A 24,705-nucleotide genomic window follows, 5' to 3' on the forward strand; every position below is an offset into this window, starting at 1 on the left:
GTTTTACTCCTCATACACATGTCCGCCACCACCTCTGCCGTTGTTGCCCCAACTGACTTCTAGCAAGAAGTGATCAGGCCTCACAGACGTTCCCCCCGTCTCTTGGAATAATCCTTCCTCTCCATATCCCTCATGCCCTTCTGGATCAGTTTCCAGTCCTCCATCGTCGTGGCCTGCGTGTTGCCCCACGCGATCCACTTCTTGGGCTCCCACGTCTTGGGGTTGAACTGCCTGGTCATGACAAAGTACTCTGTCTGATTCTGCACCCGCAGCCCGCCCTTGACGGGCTTGTTCGTCAACTTATCAATCTTATCCAGCTTCTGCGAGCTCGAGATGGCGACAACGACCTGCTGGATGATCGGCGCCTTGCCCAACGGCGGCATCATCGCGACCTTGTGGCTCACGATGCGCGGCTTGCCGTCGTACCGGAGCAGCTCCCACGTCAGCTTCTCCGTCGCCTTGCGGCGCGAGATGACGGCCGACAGGGTCTGGTAGAGGGCCGGGGTGCAGATCTCGCGGAGGGTGTCCTTGTCGCCCGCGGCCAGGGCCTCGCCCAGGCTGCGGTGGAGGGCCTTGGCTTCGGGGACGATCTTGGTGTAGCTGAGCTGGCAGCGCGGCTTGGTGGTCCAGGTCGGCATGGAGGCGACCTTTGCGCCAAAGACGGCGAGGAAGTCTTGAACGCGTTGTTTGAGGCGGGCGTAGGTGTATGCCCAGAGGGCCTTGGGGGACTTGTCGAGTTGGGAGAAGGGAACGGTGACAAAGGTTCCTGTTGTGAGTGCCGTGTTAACGAGCCATCCTCTGTCTTTCTCTTTCCTGACACCTCCTTCGTTCCCTCCACGTGGAAAGTGCGCTTGTTCAACAACACTGTCTCGACACTGGGAACGCACCTGGGAGCATAATGTGTGCCATGGTCATGGACTTTTCAATCTCGCTGGCAGAATACCCGCCATCGCCCTGCGAAGCTTTCTTGTTCTGGCGCGAACTCATCCGCATATCCGCTGCAAATTTACTTGCGTAGCCCCTCGTCGCCGTCACGGTAACGGCAGGCGACACTGCTATCCTCTTGGCCGCGGGGAGAACTCTGGTGAAGGGCTGCTGGGGGCGCATGGCTGCGCTGCCGAGGCCGAGCAGCGGCCTCGCGGATCGGTACATGGCGCGCGACGGGTAGGTCAATCGGTCTCGATTCGTGTTCGTGGCTTATGCCAGGTTCGAAGTCGCCGTTTTCGTCGTCGTCGTCAAGTACGGGAATAGGTGGACTCTGGAAATGGTCTGATTCCAAACAGGTCGTCCTGTCCTTCCCGGAGAGCTCTATCACGAACACGCACCTCTCTGCTGACCAAAAATTCCAATTGGAAAATGGATGGTCCAAGCTTTCGGGGGGACATTTTTCTCGAGGATCCACAATTCGGTCGGAATCCTCCGCGGCAAGCGCTTCGGCCATGGCATCTTTTGCAAACTGCGGAGTGCACGGCTCATGTTCTTGTCGCGATAGTCATTTGCGCCACACTGTGGCTCGAGAAGCTCTGCTCTCCCCCCCGCTGAAGTCGACTTACACCAATAACAACGTCGATAATCATCAAGCCACCTCGAGTGGATAATTGCTTCCAAAAATGACGACGAAGCAGGCACTCGCAGGGTTGTGGTATCCGTTCATGATGTGTGTGTCGGACTCCGCAATGAGGGAGAGAGGCATTCGTACCTTACGCTACGTATACGTACCTTACCCACGGTCGGGCAGGACCCTGCTGTCATTGTCTCAATTCCGCATCCACAAGGGAAGCCCGACTAAAACGTACCTGTACCTGCTCGTGCTGCTCGGTGCTCAGTGCCCAGCCCAGTACTCAGGGACGACGTAGCAATCAAGATAATGTGAGGTAGCGAACCTGGAAGGTGGGAGGATGGATGCTTCACCTCTTTGGAATCCTCATTAATCAATCCAAACCTTTTTTCTTTTCTAATCTGGTCTGCAACTTTGACCAATAGCTCAGCTTCTGGACCAGCTAGACTCGGCCATTTTGGTATTATCTCACGCACACACACATTCCCGCAATTGACACTTGTCGACACAATTGCGGGCAACGGCACGCGACCTACCAACCTGACTTGGTTTCCATTTCCCCTCCTCGTCTTCGTCTTCGTCCGTCCTCCGAATAAACCCCCAAAAAGGGTCCCTTCGCACTTGAGCTCCAATCCCCTCATTTACATCCCGGCCGCCTCCAACTCTCGGGTGCTCTCCGTTCCTTGGAATATTCCTGTCCAAAAAACAAGAATAGAGGGAGAAAATCGACCGCAGCCCCCAGAAACGAGCTGCAGGACCACCCAATCCCAAGTGCTGGAGCACGACGCCGAGACACAATCTTGGAAGCACCAGTGTGCCAGGCTACCTTTTTGTCTGCCACTAGGTAGTCCTCGACTGGGCTTTTCTTCTTCCAAACTTCCAGAAACCCGCTCCGCTCTATTGCTACACTACGCTACTCGCCAACCTTACCTACCTTGGGGTTCAAGGTACCAAAAGGCCTAGACGCCTACGGATACCGGACTCAACGACCAGTCGACCAACTCACAATAGCTTCGAGCCTAAGCCTCCTTCTCGTCCATCACACGCTCTCTTCTTCTCTCCGTCTGGCCCTTGCCTCCTTCGACACTTTTCCAATCCCCATGCCGCCATCGCCGCCGTCGCCGCAGCCGCAGACCACCGCATCCGAATCCCCTCCATCAATGGCAGCGCAATCCGCCGCAACACCACCGCCTCACAGAGCTTAGATGGCACCCCTCGCGCGCGCCGTCTCAAATCACCACCACCAGCACCAACACCACCACACAAACGGTACCCCGATCCCCACGAACGGCGCTCCTCCAGACCAAAATGTAGACGACACCACCTCCGGCCACCCGCCGCCCTACAACCCGGACCTCGTCTCCTCCTCCCTCCTCGAACCCCGCATCGCCGTCGTCCTCAATGTTCCTAAGCCATGGCGGCCATGGCTCTTCGCCTGCCGCCTCCTCTCCATCGGCCCGGCCATCTTTTGGGCCCTGCAGCCCGCCCTGACTCTCCTCGTTCAGATAATCCCCGTCGCCGTCCCGGGGGGCAAGAAGGCTGTTGATGCTGCCGCTGCGGCGGCCTCTGGAGTCGGGGTCGGCGGCGTCGTCGGTGGCGGGTTCGCGGGTAGCACGTGTCCCCCGCCCAATTGGCCCCCCGGACACCCCGAGATACCATTCCCATGGACTGAAATGTCCCTGGGACTCATGTGGGTATGTGGAAGCATTGCTCTTCTCTGGTCGAGCACACAATGGCCTACGCTGGGTTGTGCCGTTGAGTTAGCCCCCGAAAGATGATCTAACACGCTGACTTGAATATCGTGTTAGTGCGGAGCTTCAGCGTACCTCTCCTTCTTCTTCATAGACTGCCTGATGTCACGATGGTAAGTGGGTGAAGCGCGCCTCCCTTCTCTACATGCTGTGTTCCGTATCCGAAAAAGCTCGTCTAACACCAACCAGGCTCATCAACTACACCCCGCAAGCGACAATCATCCGCCTCCTAACAATCAACTCTACAAACGCCTTCCTCACCGAACGAATCCTCACATTTTCAGGCGGCTTCGAGGACCCAAGACTCCTACTCCCCGGCTGGGTCACCATAGCTACGGTCAGTCGAACGCTCTCCTGTTCCCCCAGCAGCTTTCTATACCTGGGCCCCCTCCCGAAAGCATTAGTTGAACAACAGCTAATATCTTGCCCTCCGCGCGCATAACAGACCCTTACGATAGCATACCACATCACCCAACGAAGCATAAACATCCAAAAGGAAACCTCCACCTCGATCAACATCTTTTCCATCGCTAGTTTCATCAGCATGATCTCCCTTCTCGCGCATCTCCACTACAACGGCTCAGACTATCCCGAGAAGCCGTTCGAATCCCTGGCCAGATTCATCCTGCAGCAGTTTGAGCGTGTCACCGGCGAGGCCATCTTGCCTTCCTATTCGCCTTCGCACAGCGAACTCTAGGGGTCATTTCACGAATCTAAAGTTCAGAGCATTGTCATTTCTGTTTGATATTTATTGGTGAATGTAGGTGGACACGAAATACATGCCATGACGAAAGGGCCCCACGATAGAAGGCGACCCATGAATTCAGGGGAGGGAAGCACGCGAACGAGGAAACACGACCTCGTTGAAAGCAACGTGTGCTAAAGTGTACTTTGAGAAACATAGATACCCCAAATTCACAGTTATGCTGCCAATGAAGTGGTTTTCTCCTGCGCTGGGATCAGATAGCTACGGTGTGAGCACTGTCAACCATACAATGTTCAAACTTCCATATGTCAGCTGCTGTGCGCCTGAGCACAACTGGCCTGAAGCAGTGAATCATTCTAGACGAGTTGCCTCAAAAATTGTCGTTTTACAAGATATTCAGCGGATTATTCAATGAGACGGGCCACGCTCCAGAATAACAGCACACATCACGAACAGGGCAATAGGAGTTAGGATAAGTGTGTCAATTTCAAGACTAAATCTCTGGACCACCCTAACTGTCAGTGAGAGTACGGTGGGCCCTTTGTGAGATGCTCGAGATCTAACTATCTCATCATGCGTCGAAGCTGACGCAAGTCGCCCTCAACCTCCACCAATAACCTCTTCCGTCGGTGGTAGGTATACCGTCCTACTACGTCACATCGGGTGCCGACACTGAGCGGCGTCGAAAGGCGGGAGGCTGCTATGCCTCGTGGCTATTCTCAGGCCCGGACGTCAGTCGTGGCCGATTTGGCCATGGCTGGTAGGAACGGTGGCGACTTGCGGCGTGCTTAGAAACCGTGGACCTTGATGGTCTTGGAATCCAATCCGAGTCCCTCCTTGGTGTTGATGAGGAACTCTTGCACGACCTTGCGCTGGTCACCCTGGAGCTGGATGACCTCGCCCATCTCGCTGTCAGCTACGATGGTGCCATTGCAAGCTGGAGGGAGGTATGTTAGCGGGCTGCCATGTCATGTTGGGGTTGAAGCGGGGTAATCCGAACCAAATTGCTTCTTGATGACCTTGAGAATCTTCTTCTGGTCGAATTTCTTGGGGAGACCCTGAACGGTGGTCAAAGTCTTTCGTCCATTGCGCTCTGCAGGTCATTTGTTAGTCACCATGTTGTGATTGGTTGCCTGGGGTCGCCGCGCGTGACACCGCTCTGTCGGGACGTGCGGCATTTGTGTCTCTCGACATCAAGGTTTGGAGGTTCGCGACGTACGTTGGATCCGAATATGGATATAATTTTGAGACTGTTTGGTCTCGCCGGTGTCTTCGTCGGCTTCGGCGAAGGGGTCTGAAGCGCGAAAATGGTCAGCATTCTGGTAGGCAAGTTGGTGACGGTCAGGGGGGAGGGGGCAACGCGACGTGTTCCGATCTCTAGGCGGACAGCAAGCCAGAAGACTTGAAGGAACACATCGGTGATGATTGTAGATCGAGGGAAGACGACTGTGGTGGCGACATACCGTAGGACTTGAGATTTTCAATTGACATAAACTCGTCTGTTCGGGGGTGACCTTGGGAAACGGGTTGGGTGACGATTGTCGGGGTTTAGCGACGGACGGCGTGAGAGCGGTCTCGCTGTACTAAGTGTTCGAGTAGTCGGGTTGTTAACACGAGAATGTAGCTATTCGCGGTTGATGTAGCGGTTATCTGATGTTGTTGATGCTTGTACTGAGTCGATGATGATGAGGTGGTGGGAGACGAATGAAAGAGGGATCGCTGGGCTGGGTGGTTATATACGTCGGAAGATTTATGGGGGGTGGACGGGGTCTGCAGATCAGTGACTGATGTTAGGGTGGGCAGGCGGGTAGCCCGCAAAATTGGTAACTTGGGACGGAAGGAATGACGGACTCGGGTTCGGGCGGGCACTGAACAGAGTCACAAAGAGCGCTGCAGTCAGGTACCTATCTCGACTTATCTGCCTGTATTAGGTAGCGACGTGTAGATAAGGTACCTGACCTGGCTGGGTCTTAGGCCCTGCCGCTCTGGTATGAGCAACTGGGGGACTTGGAAGGCGCAGGTGGGCACGAGGGGCAACTATTGCTCAGGGTAGGCACAGGCCACTGGCCGTTTCCCGTGCCTGCCCTGGCTGAACCAGCGGGATACGGAATCGCGTGAGCCGCTGACTGCGCCGATAAGGTACCTTGACTTGGAGAGATAAGGCAATGGAACCTCTCATCACCCGCATCTTCTTCTGCCTTAGGTACGATCCCTTAGTTTTTCCATAATGTGCTCCTTCTCTTTACCTCGCATAGCTTAATGTGTCTCTCACCCTCCGCCCATCATCCTAAATTCAGCCCTCGCTGTGAGCACGTTGTTTCTGACAACCCCGTCCGAGTCCTGCCCTGCACAAGATGACGACTATGGGAATGGATATCTCATTGCAGAGGTTTGGTTGGTGGTCACATTTGGCACAGAAGCAACAGTCACACCAACACCAGCACGTCCCACACCTAGTTGTGGCTGGACTCGTCGACTCGCGCGCCGTCGCTGCGACCCCATGATTGTCCCTGGCTATTTGCGGTTTAGTCGGCGGGATGCCCAAACAATCTATGGATGCCATCTGCAGTTCGTATCTCGGCACCTTGCGCTACCCGGCCTCCAAGTACAGCCACCGTGAGGCCTCTGCCAGCTCTCTGCCAGGACGTCAGCGCCACCGGAGCTTCCTCGATGCATCATACAGCTGCGAGAGGTCTCTCGTCGGCAGCCACTACCTCCAACGATCACGCACTTTCCAGGACTGAGACATGGGCAATCATCTGATAGGGGACCCCCTGGGAGACCGCCAGCCCAAGTAAGGCACAATGTTGTTTGTTTCGTCTGCAAGACAAATCCTGACTCCCTGCGTCTGCGGCGTCTGCATCAACGCCATCTCGGCCGGCTTCCAGACCTTACGCCTCGACCAGTCCCGACTCTCCAATGACCATCTGCTGCCAGCCGGCCCTCCCGCTTTCGGCGCCCAGCCCTACAACTTGCAAGTCTCCGGATGCGGCTCCACGATGCGTCACTGGGAGCTGACTAGCATGTCCCTATCCTCCGTCACAGTCTAACAATCCTACGAACGGAACCTTTCAGACTGACATGGCCGGGCAAACACAGATTCGGTGTCAGAGCGCCCAAGCTACTCGCTCGTGAAGTTACAAAATGGAAATTCATATGACTTCAAATTTCACTACAATTCGCCCTTCATCCATCAGTCCAGCTCTGGCACTGGCAAATGGTCGACTAGCTTCAGATGTGTCAGACCCAGCTTTCCCAACGCTTCGATAGCGTTCCGGTCCCGCAGCTCCTGCGTCTCCTCCTCCGAGACCAGCACAAAGTCCTGCTTCAGCAACCAACTGCCTTCCTTGACGCTGTACTCCTCCGCCGTCGCCTTGTCCACCTTGTCGAGGTCGACGACAAGACTCTTCTTGACACCAAACACCGCATCCGATTTCTCATATGGATCTCCCCGGATATAGAGTGCGCTAGTTGATTGCGTCAGCCAGATCCATGATCCATCTCACCCAACCCTGGCCATCCGCGTCGGAACGGAACGAACGGCGGGTTCTTGAAAGAGCTAGCTCCTGCAATGGAGCAAGAGAAAAGAGCGGGGAAACCTACGTGATTAAGTGGTCCCAGCCTTCCTTTTGGAACATGAAGTGTAGATGCGCTGGCCGCCAGCAATGACGCCCCAGCAGAGACAGCAATTTTCCAACCGGCCCATCGTGGGGAATTGGGTAGCTCACGGGCTTGATTCCCTGGAAAAAGAAGCGACCTTCTTTGTCCGAGATCATGACACAGCGCTCGCTCGCTTCTGTCCTCCCTTCGTGCTGCACATCGTAGTGGCCACTGCTGTCCGTCTCCCAGATATCAATTTTGACCCCGGAGATGGGGTTGCCTTGCCGGTCCTTGATCGTGCACACAACCAGCAGCGGTTCGCCCTCGGGATCTCCCGACATGTTGGCTCCGTTTTCCAGAGTTGGCGCATCGTGTGTATGAAATGGCCCCAGGACGGAGCCTTCGGTGGAGTCGGGCGGCTTGGGGTGGTTGATGCTGTCGACGAGCAGGGAGAGGCCTAGGATATCGGAGAGAAGAATGAACTCCTAGTCGGGCGGTCAGCGTCGTTCGTCAGGAGTCCTCAGGTCACCCGCTAAATTCACGACAGGTGCACCGCGCGCCGACTTACATGCCGCACGTCGCTACTAATCTGTCCGCAGCCGACGAGGAAATTCAGCGCCGCCATCCACTCGTCGGTGCTCAACCGCGTCTCCCGCGCAAAGTCGTGCAGATGGGTGACCAGCCGTTCCATGAGGTACTTGAGTCGTGCATTGTCGCTCTGCGAGTTGATGCGAACGGTGTTGGGTGTGATGTTGTCGATCGTCAGATCCAGGAGCTCTGGTGTGTTTTGAGCCATTGTTGCTTGCTAATCTTTTATGATCTAGATGCGGGCAATAGCAAGAGTCCAAATCCGCTTTTCAAATGTCCAGCCGAGATATTAACGGCCTTCTCTTTGCTCGTCACGTCTGTCTTTAATGTCAAGGACCCCGGATTTATCTGGAAGAGGCGGTCTTCTTCTGAGGGAGGGCCACTCTTTATGTAATGCTCTGTAATCGCTGATTTCCGAGTGGGCTACCTAGCTGTACCATGCAGTACAGATGGTCTGAATTTCGAGTGTCGGTTGACGGGTGATACCTTAGCCGCGCCGCCGCAAATCCGCCGTACCTTGGACGCAGTCGCACACTTCAAGGCACAACGGATTTACGGAACAAGTCTCTAAGTCCTAGGATTAACTGCTTGGAAAGAGGTATGTCAGCACATTGTCATTTGATAGTTCCCCAAGACTCGAGCATACGGTAATTCTCTCCCTCTACCCCTCCCCCTCACCATCCCCAGCTAGGTAACTACTTGGGTGTTAATCCCCCTTCCCTCTCCGGCACTCAGTCTGAGTCTCTGACTTCATGTTCTGCGGGGTATTAGCGCTGCCCCGCCCCCACAACCTGTCACGGAAGATGGTGAAGTCGGTGGAGGGCTTGGAGGGGTAGTGTAGATAGGGGCCCGAGCGTCACCCCCCGGGTCCTGGCTCGGGACTTGCGATGGGCGGGCGGATTGTGTAAGCGGCCTTTTTCGGCACTCGCTCCCGGCCGGGATGTCCGGGGGATAATCCAAGTGGGGGATTGTAGTGATGAGAGTGATTGGAGGTGGTGAACGTAAGTTGACCTGAGGCGAAGAAATACTGTTCACTGTTGTATGGAGCTTTGGTCCCCTTGTGTTTTGCGTGAGGTGGTTACTATGGTATGTAGAGACGCTGGAATAGTATGAACTCACATGGCGACGAGTACATTATATGCCAGAAAGACACTTGTAAACAACAATTCAATCATTGATCTATGTGTTTGTAGGAACTTGAAACGATGAGTAGCAAGTGTGAGAGGATACTATCGAGATTGGGCAGCGATACTACTGCCTTTGGCTCAGTGAAGTAAGCTACCTCGTGCATTTTAGAAGTGTGTTATTTAATTGACCTTCTTCTGAACTGGAACTTTAGTACAGTGTTGAGGTATGATATGATGCCAGCCTCTCTGACCCTTTCTTCCCATCAGCTACTGATTGTGGGCTTTCCTTCCGGTAAGGCATCTTAGATACCGTGGCATAATGGCCAGTAGCCCCAAGTCCCATTATCACCTCTGTCGATTACGAGCTGCCGTGTGAGGCCCACTTTCTCCGACTGAGCCCTCGGCTCCGGCAGCGGCGTAAGATTCTCGGGGCGAAAATTCGGTACGGAGTACTTCCCTTTTTACCTTCAACACAATGTCGTGCAGACGCGGACTAACAAACCCACTAATAAAGCAAACGCGGTTCACCAGAAAACCCAACGGGGAGTATACGGTGTGCCCTATCGACGACGCGACAATACGACACAATGCGACTCGAAAGATTGGATAGAATTTCTCTCGCACAAGGGGAGAAGAAACCTAAATCCGAGTCATGACATTCACAAAACAGCGCATTATTCACAAGAATATGAACAGAGAAGCAATAATTCAGCAAGCATGGAACGCGCAGGGTCAGTACTCCGTATAAATTACTCTACCTAGGTATTCACAATAAAGATAACTCCGCGGATAAAGCGGCTTTGAAATTCTGAATCCAGCAATTTGACAAATGCCCTCCGTCATTTCCCAACCCCTTCCCGGACGCCGACGAATCAATCTCGGCACTTGTTGGTCCCTGCATGATCATCACAACTCAAAGTTCACCACCGTGCCCGAGCTTTTGCCTTTTCTCTTCAGGACACTTTTTTTTTTTTGAAGCGATGTCATGTTCTTCGCGCACTACCTTACACCAGTCTCCGTGATAAGGTATTCGCAGTCTGCATTATAAGTTTCCCCGTAGCAGCCGGCGTTAGATAAGGTAGGTTCGCTCCCGCCTTGGTACCCGGCCAAGGCTGGGGAGGTGCGGCATGTATGATGTGCCTGATTGTCCAGAAAGGGGGGGCCGTCCCTACTTTATTCACCCGTTTACGCGTTTACGGAAGGCCGGGATTGAGATTGGGATTGGGATTGCTCTACAAGGTAATTACGGACAAGAAAATTGTAATCGTAAGGTATGCCCGGTGTTGATGTTGCGTGCAAGTGCCATCGGATTAAGCTCCGACCTGACTCCTCTTCCCCTTTCCCCTTTCGTGCCCTCTTCACGCAGTAGTCCTCGGGGCCCTCTTCCCCGTACCCTCACCATCCCTGGAACGACCGTTATCCACCTTTTGGTTTTCCCGAACCCAAACCGGGGTTGGCTCTCTCAATCTACCAACCTTCATACATTCCACATCGAGAAACGACCGAAGAGAGCTCCAAAGCGAAGAGATATGGCTGCCACTGGGCAACCTCTGGTGCGTTTTGATGAGAGCTCATACTACGTGGTATTTGTTTGAACTAATCAATTATGTCCTAGGAGCCCGATACATTTGATTCGGACTCGGCAATCTCGGAGGTATGTGTGTGTTTTATTCTGCCCAGCTTACGTTCTTCACCCCCACCCAATTTGTAGCTTCTCATGTTTAGTTACGTGGCGGCGTTTCACGTCACATCCCGCGCTGCTGGAGCTCCAAAGATGTCACCAGAAACGCCATTAGAGCATGGCTCTCGCAATATTTCCAGATAGCATCAGCAGAGACTGACGCTAACATGTCCCGCAGCTTCGGAATGGCAGTACCGACTCGCCTACCCCGAGTATGTTGACGGTGCTGGAGGAGAATGGCAGGACATATCACGCAATGAGTTCCGGGAGTGAGCAGTGCCTTACGAGCCACCTCCTCAATGCTGTGTCCTTGACTGACGATATCAAAAAAGAATACCCGTTCCCCAACGATATTGTTGAGCAGGAACGCCTAGGTTTGCATCTCTTCCACTTACCTTCTGTTCGCGGCTTCGGAACAAGGGAGCCCAGAAGCTCACATGTTATCATCTCAAACCAGATTTCCAGCATCTCATGTGGAGTGTGACGCTGGACGACAAGCTCTGCCTATGTCCCAAGGGCTCACAAAAGGCAAAGCGCGTGCTGGACGCCGGTACGGGCACCGGGATCTGGGCGATGGATTATGGTGAGATACAACTTCATTCTGCCTCACCTTGCTTCGGGGTTTGTGAGATTGACACTCTTGAAATTGTAGCGGACGCACATCCGGAAGCCAAGGTAAGTCTATGAGCTCCTTGTCATCACGGCTGACGGCTACTAACACGGTACTCAATCTAGGTCATTGGTGTAGATCTGAGCAACATCCAGCCGAAATGGTAGGCTCATCAAGCAAGAAACAATCTCACCACCGCGTTCACTAACGTGAGGATGACAGGACACCTCCGAACTTGACGTGGGAACTTGACGACCTGGAGCAGAATTGGACCTGGTCTCAGGCGTTCGACTTCATCTTTGTCCGCATGCTAGCAGGGAGTCTCAAAAACTATCAAGACTTTATAAACCAAGCTTTCGAGTGTGTTAATCTTTCTCTCGCAACCTCACCCTCACCCTCACCCTCACACCCATTCCTCTCATTCTATATGCACATAACCCCTGCAAATATTCAAATACTCACCTGTTCAACCCCCAGAAACCTTGAACCAGGCGGCTACCTCGAAATGCAAGACCTCTCCCTCCCTTACCGCTGTGACGACGCATCCCTAACCCCAGATTCCCCAATTCACAAACTCTCCGACCTTTTCCTGAGGGGCGGCCGCGTCACAGGCCGCAACATGGACGCAGCGCCCACCTACGCCGCTCTCATGCGCACCGCGGGTTTCGTCGACGTTGAAGAACACCAATTCAAGTGGCCCGTTAACGCGTGGCCGCGCGACCCGCACTTCAAGACGTTGGGCGCGTACACGCATTGTAATCTCGACCACGGGCTCGAGGGGTTGACGTTGGGGCTCGCGACGAGGAATTTGGGGTGGAGTAAAGAGGAGACGCTGCTTTTTTGCGCGACGGTGAGGAAGAGTTTAAGGAGTCATAGGGTGCATGCTTATGTTCCTTTGTGAGTTGGGTTCCTCTTGATGATCGAGGTGAAGAGGTGCATGTGCTGACTTGCCTGGTATAGATACGTTGTGTACGGGCGGAAACCGACGGCGGTGGAGAGGAGTGGTTCTAATCCACCGGACGGTATCCAGTAGCCCGTTCATATTTCTCCAGTTAGGGACATTATTGGGAGTAGGGAAATCATAATAGACTTTCTGGCTGGCGGTTTGCTAGGGGGGGCTCCATTTCGCATATGGATGATGGTGTCTTGGCGTATTGCAATAGGGGGCATGCTCCATCAATGGCAGAGAAAGGGCAAAAGGGCGTTTTACCACGGCAAGGGCCTGAGACACTTTATTGGTTCATCAGGAAGGCCGTTTCATTGTTTTCATTCACTCTAGCTAGGAAATAACTCTGGCACTTCATCCTCCGGGTTGCGGTACAAAAGAAACTCTTGGTATGGGTACGTGTGCACTGGTCCATCAATAGACGCGGTTCAAATGAGACCAGGATAGAAGAAAACAGGTATTCGTCCTTGTCGTGCGACTCAAGCACCCCAATCCCTTACTCGAGCACGAGATGCGATTCGATCCATGTGTTTCTTCCAGCCAGCCCACCAGACACGGTTTCTCTCCTGGACCACTGGCCCGTCGGGCGACCCCGCATCATCATCAACAGGGTCAGTTCCGCTGTGGTGTCGGAAAATGGGACCGAGTCCTCCCCAGGGGTAAGCCGGGCTCGAAGGTAGAGGCACGTTAGAGATGGTTGTGGTAGGCGTGCCGGCCACGGAGAAACTGGTATCGGGGAGAGCACCTCTGTCTCTGCTGGGATTGCTCAAGCGACTTGTCGTTGACGTGATAAACGTCGTGGCTGGGTCTACAGATGTCCATGTTCCTGTGATGTTGTTAGATTGACTACAATAGGTCGGTAGGGTCTGACTTACGATTTGTTCTGGCTGAAGATGTCCATGTACTTGTGAACCCTGCCGACGACGCTATCGTGATGTTCTGCCATCTGGAACTGCAGGAAGATCTGGGTGGGTACGCGGTGTACGCTGTGTTGTTTGAAGAGGATGGTGGATAGACCACGGTTGGATCAGCCTTCGCCGTGGCGGAAGTAATGAGAATACTTGTGGTGAAGACCTGAGTTACGGTGCCGTTTGTTACGGTGACAGTGTTGCAAGGCGAAGGAGTTCCAGATGGAAAGCTAGCAGAGTTGGTAAACGCTGGGCCCGCCGACTCGGTAAGAGCAGAGGGTCCAGAAGGCGGCGCGGTGCCGGAAGAAACCCGAGAACTAGATGAGTTGAAAGATAACAGTGTAGGTACAGGTAATATAGACACAGAAGAGAAGCCAGTTCCTGACATGGTCCAGGTGAAACGAGACGTTGAGATTGGTCCAGAGATGGTGGTCGAGTTACTAAAGGGAGGTAACGAGGAGGGATTACCACTTGTAATGGGTGAAGATCCCGTTGAGAAGGCCGTGCCGTTTGATTTCGTGACCGTCGTCGTATTTCGCGGAGTAGGCAAAGGAGCGGTACCAGATGATGTTATTGGTACACTAGTGGTTGACAACATGTTTGACGCAGTTGAATTGGGCCACTGACCCCAAGTTGAACTTGAGTCGGTCGGAGCACTGAATGGACCGCCTGTGCCTCCCCAGGTGACACTGACTCCCGTGCCGGCCGAGGTGCCAGTTGCGCCTGGAGTTGCCGTACCATTGAAGGTTGGGAAAGGAGGCAAGGGGAAAATCGTGAGTGTTTGGGTAGTGCTGCCATTTGCTCCCGTGGCGGTCAAGGTAGTGACGGGGAGTGCCGATGCTGTGCCAGGGATCCAAGTTGGCCTTGGAATAGCAGTGGCATTTCCTGTTGTTGGGAATGGCGGCAAATTGACGGTAGACGAAGTGCTGTTGGATGTTTCTGGGGGCTCAGATGTTTGAAATAACGTCCCTGAAGCCCATGTGCCGCTTCCTGTAGGCCCGGGAAGCTTGGTGGAGTTGGTCGTGGGGAAAGGTGGCCGACCACTTCCGATGGAAGTGTAAGTGATGGCAGCGGTTCCTGAGAACACCGTGGAAGGGGGCATACCAGAGTTGTTGACCGTAGTGGGCCAGGGGATCTGGGTTGAATTGAATGTGGGAAAGGGGGGTGATGCTGCTGCAGACGTCAAACTGCTTGTTGCATTGGCTGTAGACGTGTGCAGAACCGTTCCGTTCGAGGACGAAGTAAGGCTGGGAGTCATCCCGGTTGGCCACAAAGTGATTGTGCTGCCTCCACTTACGGTAATGACTGAAGCCGTTAGGCCCCCGCTAGATGTCGAGTTGGTCCAAGGGAACGATGGCGAGACTGAGCTCGTAATATTTGATATACTAGTTGCCGACGAGGTGATGACAGGGATTGAAACGGTGCCAGTCAGTGATGCCTGGGTGGAGTTGAATATTGGCCATGGAGGTAAAGTGGCCGAAGCTCCTATCGAGGTCATATTTGAGGTTGCTGGATCCCCGGAATGGCTTGTTGCCGTCCAAGTGGCGTTAGCACTCGCGGCCCACGTCGAGTTCGGTAGCTGAGGAGGGGTGGCAATCGTCGCTGTTATGCTTGTGGCATTCCCGATCGTTGTGATGACTACTGTTCCCACAGAGGAACCTCTTGTTAGAGTCATGGTCATGCTTGAGCTCCATGGAGCAGTAAAGCCCGTGCTGTTCGCGGGAATAGTGATTGAAGTACCTGACACTAGACTGCTGACACTTCCTGCCGGCAGCATCAGAGTAGTCGTGTTCGACGCAGGATATGGCACCGTTGCGCTGGAGCTGTTGACTGCCGAAGGAAATGTACCGGTGCCAGATGGGACAGGTGGTGGACTTTCTTCACTAATAGAGACAAGCGTACCGCTTGGCCATATTGTCGAGTTGGCCGGAAACCATGGCGCGGCAGTGACAGCAATGCTCGTTCGGATGATGGAGCCTGTTCCTGAGATGACGAGAGTTGAAGTAGGCAGAATGACGGTAATGACGGGGCGGGAGGTCCAGTTTCCGGTCGGGCTACTTGAAGTGGTTCCGTTTACATGGCCAACAACCGTCGAGGAGTTGACTGGTAGAGCGCCCGAGACTCGAGAGCTGATTGATACGCTGGTGGGGACGCCTGTGCCAAGTGTGGTCTGGCTGCCTGTGACCAGAGCACCTGATTGTGTACTATTCCATCCGACAGTGGCTTGTAGGGTATGCGAGAGAGTTGTCAACCGAACGGTTTCATTGCCGCTGAGAGTTACGACGGAAGGTACTACGATGAATGAACTCGCGGACTCCGAGATGCCAGCGGAAGAAGTTCCCAACGAGGACGAGTTGGGTGGGTAAGTCTGGGAGATGGTCACCGGGGTGGGGAAAGCAGTTGAGTTCCAGAGCGTGGGCCACGGGCTTTCCACAGGTTGAGTCAACGTAGGAGCTTGTCCCGAAGAGATGAAGAGAGATGTTATCGACGCGGACGTGTTGAAAGAGGCTGAAATTGGACCACCGGTGGCAGTCTGCATCTGGGACGATGAATTGAATGCAGTGAATGGCGGCAAGGGCGTGTAAGTGGCTGATGCTGGACCAGTCGCGGATACGGCTGTGCCGTTATTGATTTCAGACGCTGAAGCAAGGGTGCCAGATATGGTCTCTGAAGAAGCTGCTTGGTTGGCGCTCAGTGACGTTGCAATAATGGATGACGTTGCGGTTCTGGTGGAGGTGTTGGCTGGCAGCCAAAGAGTTGACTCTGTTAAAACTGATGATGATACACTTGAGGCGATGGAGCTGGACGAATTCAATGATACAATGGTGCTAGCCACCTTTGAAGATGTAGAACGTGAAGTTCTATCAGAACTAGGGGGATACGTGACGGCATTGGAGAGAGTGGCGGTAACTCCAGCAGAAGTAGTCAAGCTCAGAGTAACAGAGCCAGAGACGCCATATGTGCTGGAGTCGCTGGCGACCGAGCCGACTTCAGTTGAAGTTGCTACGTATGTCAGTCTGAGAGCAGCATCAGAAATACATGATCGACGAACCATAGTCACTATTAGCAGAGGATATCACGGTCGATGGCGGCTGGTCACCGTAAGAGGTGGGAGAGGGAGGCGGCGGGTAGGTGTATCCATAGTCGTAGCTGATGAATGCATTGGGATCTTGAGGGCTCCTCGCGTGATGTTTAACTTTGAGGGCAGCGGCGTGGGACTCGACTTCGTGCCGCTGCTTGAGATCATCGGCATTGGCGGAAGCTGTCACGCCTGTAGCAAAGAATGGCAGACCAACTATCGTCACAAGGACGACAGTGAGAAACGAGGCTTTCATATTCGGGGTTCCTTCTGAAGCGGCGTCAGTACTATGTATGTAGCACATGACAGGGTCTTGATGATCATACCTGGTGAGGCACTGGTGCTAGGGGTATTCAAACAAACGAAAGTCGAGGCTATGAGTAGAAGTGAACGAATGAAGGTCGGCTCACTCGTATTCGAGTGACTGGGGATGGGTATAGGAGAAGAAACGAAGGAGGGTGAAGGGCGAGAGAGAAGGAGAAGAGGAGACGACCAAGGTGGGAAAACGGGGGAAGGAATTTTGTGTGTGCAAGTATCTGAAGAAGGGGAAGACGTAATTATAGCAGGAAAGAGCTCACGGCTTGCCTAATGAAAGGAAGGTGTGATGCCGGGAAGGTAATACCACCAACTGGCTTACACATGCTCCTCCTTCCTTCCGAATTCATAACAGCTTCCATATCATTCGGGAATGCCTCATCTTGCAATATACCTTCATATTACTACAGAAATCGAATGTTACTACTTCGTTCAGTCTTGCCATGAGCCGAAATCAGTTGCTGAAGCGGGCCGAAGAGAGGTAGTCAGAATATCATTCAACTCTGAGGCCTAGTTTGGTGGGGAGCTGTGGAAGAAACGACCTTTCCTGCATTGGAATTCTCCTTTCGCACGATGTCAGAAGATTGCGAAGAATGGAGCAGCTTGTACTCGAAGCTATCCAGGTGGTCACAAGAGAAGAATACCCGACTGCTATGCGGCCCCGGACCGAGCCCGACACAACATATAGGTACGAGCTGGCAGTATCATGATCGGCTCGCGGTCATCGACCACATCGATGCCATACATCCGTAGTAGTGAAACGAGAAGAGGGATGGACTTCACGTTCCGTCCTATGTCGGCTGGTATGAAGAGTCAATGCTGATGGAGAGGTGCCGCATCACCAGGCTCGCCCCTGCGAATGTGAACCAGTTCCTGATCAGGATATCGCCGAAGAGCACGCATCGTGACATCCACTAGCAAGTCATCAAGCACAGCGTGATATGTTGGCAGTCACAGACACGGGACGTTATCCCGAGGTGGTTACACTCACCAAGGAACACCTACTAGTGACCTACCAGAAAGCCACTGGCCGGCGAGACTCGAGCGGCCTCTCCGGCAGAACCTCGATAAGTTTGCACCGAGTCTTGTCCCGTCTTGGTCATCCCCTAGTGCCGAACACGATTGCAACCAGTTATAGTTATAAAATCCAATCTTTGACAGTGGGTGTCATGTAGCCACCCGTGTACCTCGAAACAAGATTACCTGTTCCTGAAGCAAGTAGTACGCCATAATGGCAGGCTCGGTGCGGGGGCTCGTGATGTCTTGTCCTACTCGTTTTGTTTATGTTAGGCCCAGATGAGTCTCGCTTGATTAGTGAGATGTACTGCTTCGCCGGAGCACATGTTAATGTGCCGTATCAGGTGGCAAACGTCTGGGTTTGAAGAGCGATCGTCTAGCTGGTCGTCGGCGAACAATGGTAAAGCCTGTGCTGCAGCGCCTGAAACAAGTCGCGGCAGGCGAAATCAGGGCAAGACCTAAGAGTGTTACATCAAGGATATCGTGATGCGTAGGGTTGTAATTCGTAAATTAATTATTACGGTAAAAGTTCCTTCTTCCCATGTTCGTCGGGGCCAAAACACTCTGCCTCGTCGACTGCTACTAGAGATACGCTTCATCAACTTTGCCAGACGCATAGAATAACGCCGCCCCGCCAAGAGATGCGAGTGCTCTCAGCTGAAAGCTTCGGCCCTTGTCGTACTAGATCCGTCACTGCTGTCAAGATGCTGTGGCACGAGGATCCGATCAAAAGAGGGGTCGGTACTTCCTAATGCCAAGCTGATCCCACCGTCGAACTTAGAGACATGACTCCAAAATGCAGTCGTCCGTCGTTTACTCGGCCTTTTGTGCCGTCTCTCGAAGCGTGGGAGCGGTGCTATCCGTCATGGAAGTATCCTTGGCCTCGATATCGGCAGCCCAAAGAGCAGCGCCGACTTTAGATAAGCGTCAGTGGTTACTCAAGACGAAAGTCCAATCTTCGCCAAACATACCTGCGTTTGTGAATGTGAAAAGAACGCTAGCGAAAGGGATCATCTCAAGGGCGGTTGCAACTAGGCCGAAGCTGTGACAGAAGTCAGTCAAATGCACACAATACATGCGCGGGTGGACCCCAAACATACGCAGTGTAAGGCCCGGCGTGTCTCTTCAGCCAGTCGGCTCTTCTGGAAGACGACCAGTTCTTGAGTTGGAAGTACTGGGTTGAAGGGTCAGTATGATGTCCGAGTTATGGGAAGGAAGAAACATACACGGCCGTGGACAGCTTGACCTCTGCTGCGAGCTGCAGAAATATTAGCTGTGAAATACACGAAAGCGACCTACAGGACTTACCCTGAAGAGAGATGAAAATGACGGTTCCCACGACAGGAATGAAGTTCAAGGGCAGGTAGATGAGGTATCTGATGAGTGCCTTGGGGCTGTACTTCTCAAAGGGACTCTTGAGAACCTTGCCCAGCTTCTGCATGGGGTCAGATCCGGGCCTGAGCTGTCTGCCTTCCCTCACAATGCCGTCCTCGTCTCTGAGGAGAAGAGTGCCATCAAAGGTGTCCAGAATCGCGTCCTGGAGCAGGAATGATCGCGAAAGGAAGTTGATGATTGCCGAACTCTCATTCAGAATCAAAAGAACAGTGGTGAAGACGGCTAGCGGACCGTTCACGAAAACGAGGAGCGCAAGTTGTGGCACGTAAGTGAAGACGAACATGCCAGTGACAACACCGGCAGACAGGAGCAGGTAGGATCCGACGCGTGACAGGAGGGGCTTCCAAAGCGTTCGGTGAGTTGCGAAGTAGATGATTCCCTTGATAGGGTACAGGTAGGCCTTGCTCTTGGCAGCATCGGCGACCAAACCTCTCGCCTTGTCGTAGTCCTCTTGCCTGTTATACGTGTGTTAGGTTGAAGCGCGAGCACACGAGATGGTGGGCAATACGTACAGGACTTCCTGGGCCTTGGTCTGCACAGAGTCGACCATCCTGTTCCTTCCGCCGGAGCTGGAAGCTTGGCCCTGGGAAACAGTTCGTTCGTCAGACATGATAGGATAGCGTTCGTCGGGGTGCCGTTTGAGGTTGCAAAGGAGGCTTCCGAAGAGTAAGTTGGTGATGGTAGACGGAACGACGCAAAGATGGGGAAGCTAGAAGAGAGTGTTTGCGACGTGGCTTGGACAAGACACAGTTCTGGCGTATTTATTTGGCGCCGAAGATCGTGATCTGACTCCTGCGTGCCTGCCAAAGGCAAGCTATGGCAGCTGAGGTACGTAGAGCTAGCTCCCTCGCTTTGGTTTGGTGATGGCTGTATGACGTAGTGCTGTGGCGGGAGCTTGACTTCCCTGTGGCTGCATGTGATGTGGCTGAACCACGGACCAAACCTTCCGCGGAGAACCCTTGGCAGCAGCAGCGCAAGACACGACATGGTGCAGATCAACTCTGCTCAACAATGGTCTAGACTTTCATCTGGTTCCTAGCACTGGTTCACACCTTCACAGCGAACCGCACTTGTGCGGCTGTTGATGTAAATCATACAGATGCGAGTCACGAGTCATCCGATGGTCTTAGCTGGGCTCGATGCTTGCTAACGACAGGGGTCTTGTTGGTGCATAATTAAGGTACCGCCAACTAAAGTCAATCCCTTCCTCACACGTTCATTTTGACAGCTCCAAACAGTTGAATAACCACTGACCCCTCGAAAGATTCTATCAAAACCAACCCAAAAACATACTCCAGCCGCCTTCACTACTATCAAGTCGCTTCTGGTCCGTCGCTTCTTGCAAGATCAACGACGAGAGTTAGGAGCTCGGCCTAATCCCGATGGGCCTGTGCCCTCAGGCGTGGAGTTGGCTGGCATGATGGCAAGAGCAGCGTCGCCCAACCGGCGGAAGGCATCCTCCCGGGCGTCGTGAGCGTTGTCAACAGCCTTGAAGGCGTACGAGATACCGTGCCGAGCATCGCTTTGACGAACGTCACGATGCAGCGCGTCAACCACGAGCCGAACCAAGTGATCCGATGGTCCGATCGCTTGCGGGTCTCGCCCCGCAGTCCAAACTGCTCGTCCCAGGCGGCGAGATGCTTCTGCCTTTTCCTCATCGAGTCTTCTGATATCTACCATGGCCTTCGAGATCTTTGAGAGGCCATTGGTGTTGGGCGGACGGCTACCTCCGCTCGTTCCTGCGAAGCTCAGGGTGCAATGAATCTCGTCGCCCACCTCTTCGTCGTCAGACTCCAGGTTAGAGGCCATCGAAGAACCAGCTTCCGAAGCCGCTGATTGTTGATCGTCTTGCAAATGGGCGTCGTGGTAAGCCCTGGTCGCCTTGTCCACTTGCATATATAAATCTTTGATGGCTGCCCGGTCCTATGAGGTGAGTGTGAGCAAGTCTTCGGGAAAAAGAAAGGATTGGTTATCTTCATTCTCAACTTGCCTGGCCAAAAATCTTGCCCTCAGACTGTTCCGCCAGCATGATGTCCCTGGTCTTTTCGATGATCTCCAATGTTTTGGGCCACTGCTCCTTTTGAATCTAGATGGAACTCAGCATCTCCGACCAACTACTAAGAAAGAAGCGAATACCATGAGACAGGGCTTCTTCTTCCTGTTGAAATTGGCACATCTTCCGCATTTCAAAACTGGAACGACGTAGCGCGAGTAAGCAAAAGACCAATGAATCGGGTACTTCGCAATACGTTCGTCTTCTCTCACAAAAGTAGTTCGCAGGAGGTTCCTCTTTACCTCGGTAGACACCAGCATACCAGCCAAGGCATCGTAGGCACCAGCGGTTGTCCTCGTGCAACGAAGCAGCTGAAGCTTGTGATCGGGGGAACATTTTTTTGAAGGCAGATCGAAGATGCCGAGTTGATAGTGGAGGGAAAGGCAATTCCTGGAGGATGTGCTGGCAAAACACCATTATATGACACCAGAAGTCCGCTTAGGCAGCCAAGGTCTGTAAAAGGGGCTTTTTGGGAATTGCCAGATGCTTCTAGTTGAGATAGGTCTGAAAGGAGCCGCATGCATGGCTACGGAGCTGAGCGACCTCTTCCTTTCAACACCCAGCGTCAAGACATACATCTGAGAGGCGTCTTTGAGAAATAGCTCACTAAGTCCAAGCTGATATCATCGGCGTCTCAGCTACTGGGATATGTATTTTCCAAAGAATCTGAGGGGAAAGCTGCTGACTTGTCCCTTTCATTCTCGACTGACTCTTGTCCTAGGCATATCAGTTGAAGCGCAAGGTAAACACACTTTGGCAAGAGGATGCACAGTGACTATGGAAACCGCTTTACTGGGATACCTTGCTTTCCTCCTGAAAGATAAATGAATCAGAATCTGGTTTTAGTATTAGGCGCATCATGGAAGATGATGTTATTAAGAATATCGGACTCTTTGACGCTTCCAAGCGATCCTTGTCTCTATCGACGTCCATCAATGGCGAACTCTGACACACTACGCCGCTTGTGCCTCAGCGATGATCACATCAGCGGCCTTCTCACTCGCCATGTAGATACCGAGAACGATATAGAACCCGGGAATCTTGGGGAAGATGGAGGCATCGACCACGCGCAATCCGTCAACTCCACGAACCTTGAAGTTGGAATCCAGGACAGCCAGCGGGTCGTCGTCGGCACCAATAGGCGCAGTGCAGCTAGCATGATGACCCCAGGCCTCGTCTTTGGCAAATTGCTTGAGGTCAGCCTCGGACGAGATCTCCTTGGGTGGCCAGATGCGCTCGAAGGAGCCATCAAGTGGGATCAGGTTCTCGAACGCCTCGATGCCGTACTGCATTCCCTCGTACACAGCCTGCAGGTCCTCTTCGCCACCAATGCCCTCGAAAAGGCTGTGGAAGGTGATGTTGGGCGTGTCGCGCGGGTTGGTGCTTGTCAGGTTGACCACACCGGCGTTATTACGGCTGTGGCCCTTGAGGGTAAGCCAGGTCCAGACGCTGAGGTCGGCGAGGGCGTGCTCGGCATAATTGGGGAAGTAACCGTTGAAGTAGGCCGGTACACCACCGAGGAAGAGGTCAGGGTTGCCGTTCTCCGCGACGGAAGAGTGTTTGAAGTACCCGAAAGCAATGCCGTTGGTCGTGTAGCCGCCCTTGAGGCCGCCGATGCCCGACTGCCACTGGGAGAAGCAGGGGTCCTCGCCATTGTGCGTGCCGTTCATGTCGAGGAAGGTGCACTTCTCGAGGAGGGAAAAGTCGGTGGGCGCCTTGCCCACGATGCCGACCTCGTAACGGTCCTGCATGTTGCCGCCGACACCAGGGAGGTCTTTAACCACGGGAATGCCAAAGGATTCGAGTTCGGAGGCAGGACCGATGCCACTGAGCTTAAGCAGCTGAGGGGTATTGAAGGTGCCCGCGGACACGATGACTTCCCTGCTCGCGAACACACGTCCGGGGACGCCGCCATCCTCCTTGGTGGCCCGGGGATCGGCGCGGTACAGGCTCTTGCCGACAAGGTACTCAACGCCAGTTGCCTTGGGCTTCTCGCCCGTCGTGTTAAAGTTGACCTTGGTCACGAGCGTGTTGAGAGCCACGTCCAACTTGTACTTCCTGGATCCGTCATCGTTGGTCGCGGTGACAACGTCGAAGATGAAGTCACGAGGGGATGAGCGAGTGAAGGAAGGGTCCTTCATGGAGAGGGGAATTTGGTAGATCTTCTCTCCACTGTCACGGTCGGGTGAGTCGTTGTTGACATCGACGGCCAAGATCTCGAGGAGGCCGGTGACGGTGTTGATCACCTTGCCGAGAAGGGACTTGCCCATCGTGGTGGCGGCCGCGAGAACCAGAGACAGCACCTTTTGGTCTTGAACGATGAGGATTGGGGGAGTCGTCTGAGTTTCAAGCCATCCGTCGTAGCCATGTACGGAACTATCGAGGCCACCGGGAAGATAGTGACACTTCTCGAGCTTTTTGTAGTACTCTCGCATCTTGGAAGCCTTTGCACACCACTATTGTCAGCACTTTCCAGCCATCGCCGAGAAAGTCAGCAATTTCTTACCTCCCACGAGCTGTCACCAGTGATGGTGGCAATGTTGTCCCAGTCACTGTCTTGAGGCAGAATGGTAACGAGAGCATTGTGCTTCGGGACCGTCAGCTTATAGAACACCAGTCAAGGCAAGGTTGAGACATCTTACTTGGGAGCAACCACCAAGGGCACCGACACGAGGGTACAGGATTCCCAACTGCTCAGACCCCTGTGGTGGATCGAGACCGACATAGATCTCTCCATCCGGCTTTCGATAAGACATCTTGCTGTCTCTCTTGGCCTGCTCTGGATCAGAGTAATGATTGACGAAGAAATCCCATGCGATCGGCTGATGTTGAGAAGCAAGTACGTGCAGAGCCGGAACCCGGACGGCCGGGTCTTCGCCTCGATCCTCACCGGCGTCGATGAGTAGGACGCTGAAGCCGGCCATGGCCAGGCGGGCAGCGAGAGGAGCACCGCCGGGACCGGAGCCAACTACGACGTAGTCGTACGTCGAGTTAGCTGAAGGTCCCGTGGCATTGAGTGTTGGACCAAGGGGTTGATCGAAGCTGGTTTGTGTAAGCCAATGATTCGCACGATAAGTATGTAAGTATTGACTAAAGACTAAAGACTAGGTGTGAGAACTTACGCCGCATGAGCAGCCGCGAGAAGCGCCGCAACGGAGAAGAGGAACTTCATGGTAACATCCAATGAAGGTAACTAGAATGCAACCGAAAGCAAAAACGCGATAAATGAACGACTGGCTGGCGAGTTTGTTGAGATGCGAAGGAATGACTACTGCCAAATGGCTAAGAGTTAGTGGAACCAAGACGGGCGAAGCGACTCAAAAAGTCAGACCCCAAACGTTAAGTATGGGTTCATGAGAACACTCCTTTTC

General features: G+C 53.6%; 8 protein-coding genes across 8 annotated transcripts; 2 read left to right on the forward strand and 6 right to left on the reverse strand.

Annotated features, from left to right (window-relative positions):
- Positions 1–80: 80 nt before the first annotated feature.
- N0V96_005581 (uncharacterized protein) lies at positions 81–1,152 on the reverse strand (the record flags this gene model as incomplete). The annotated part of the gene is made up of 2 exons (XM_053195606.1): positions 81–766; positions 888–1,152. 2 exons carry the CDS (start codon positions 1,150–1,152, stop codon positions 81–83), a joined length of 951 nt encoding a protein of 316 aa, XP_053046945.1.
- A 1,611-nt stretch (positions 1,153–2,763) lies between these two features.
- Positions 2,764–4,006, forward strand: N0V96_005582 (uncharacterized protein; the record flags this gene model as incomplete). Its single annotated transcript, XM_065757441.1, has 4 exons — positions 2,764–3,252; positions 3,367–3,422; positions 3,499–3,646; positions 3,755–4,006. 4 exons carry the CDS (start codon positions 2,764–2,766, stop codon positions 4,004–4,006), a joined length of 945 nt encoding a protein of 314 aa, XP_065613784.1.
- A 797-nt stretch (positions 4,007–4,803) lies between these two features.
- EIF1B_1 (Eukaryotic translation initiation factor 1b) lies at positions 4,804–5,506 on the reverse strand (the record flags this gene model as incomplete). Its single annotated transcript, XM_053195604.1, has 4 exons — positions 4,804–4,952; positions 5,016–5,108; positions 5,235–5,309; positions 5,479–5,506. 4 exons carry the CDS (start codon positions 5,504–5,506, stop codon positions 4,804–4,806), a joined length of 345 nt encoding a protein of 114 aa, XP_053046943.1.
- Positions 5,507–7,208: 1,702 nt separating this feature from the next.
- Positions 7,209–8,411, reverse strand: EIF1B_2 (Eukaryotic translation initiation factor 1b; the record flags this gene model as incomplete). Its single annotated transcript, XM_053195603.2, has 3 exons — positions 7,209–7,482; positions 7,619–8,100; positions 8,184–8,411. 3 exons carry the CDS (start codon positions 8,409–8,411, stop codon positions 7,209–7,211), a joined length of 984 nt encoding a protein of 327 aa, XP_053046942.1.
- Positions 8,412–11,225: 2,814 nt separating this feature from the next.
- Positions 11,226–12,522, forward strand: N0V96_005585 (uncharacterized protein; the record flags this gene model as incomplete). The annotated part of the gene is made up of 5 exons (XM_053195602.2): positions 11,226–11,385; positions 11,469–11,594; positions 11,664–11,686; positions 11,747–11,784; positions 12,216–12,522. 5 exons carry the CDS (start codon positions 11,226–11,228, stop codon positions 12,520–12,522), a joined length of 654 nt encoding a protein of 217 aa, XP_053046941.2.
- A 6,177-nt stretch (positions 12,523–18,699) lies between these two features.
- On the reverse strand, positions 18,700–19,891 carry N0V96_005586 (uncharacterized protein; the record flags this gene model as incomplete). The annotated part of the gene is made up of 6 exons (XM_053195600.2): positions 18,700–18,800; positions 18,858–18,928; positions 18,987–19,060; positions 19,113–19,144; positions 19,195–19,736; positions 19,794–19,891. The coding sequence occupies 6 exons, from the start codon at positions 19,889–19,891 to the stop codon at positions 18,700–18,702; spliced, it is 918 nt and encodes a 305-aa protein (XP_053046939.2).
- A 737-nt stretch (positions 19,892–20,628) lies between these two features.
- N0V96_005587 (uncharacterized protein) lies at positions 20,629–21,177 on the reverse strand (the record flags this gene model as incomplete). The annotated part of the gene is made up of 1 exon (XM_053195599.2): positions 20,629–21,177. One exon carries the CDS (start codon positions 21,175–21,177, stop codon positions 20,629–20,631), a length of 549 nt encoding a protein of 182 aa, XP_053046938.1.
- A 1,110-nt stretch (positions 21,178–22,287) lies between these two features.
- N0V96_005588 (uncharacterized protein) lies at positions 22,288–24,506 on the reverse strand (the record flags this gene model as incomplete). The annotated part of the gene is made up of 4 exons (XM_065757442.1): positions 22,288–23,790; positions 23,841–23,936; positions 23,977–24,376; positions 24,457–24,506. 4 exons carry the CDS (start codon positions 24,504–24,506, stop codon positions 22,288–22,290), a joined length of 2,049 nt encoding a protein of 682 aa, XP_065613785.1.
- Between the last annotated feature and the right edge of the window lie 199 nt (positions 24,507–24,705).

Source organism: Colletotrichum fioriniae (genome assembly GCF_027942845.1).
Source record: "Colletotrichum fioriniae strain IMI 355084 chromosome Unknown scaffold_6, whole genome shotgun sequence".
NCBI lineage: Eukaryota > Fungi > Ascomycota > Sordariomycetes > Glomerellales > Glomerellaceae > Colletotrichum > Colletotrichum fioriniae.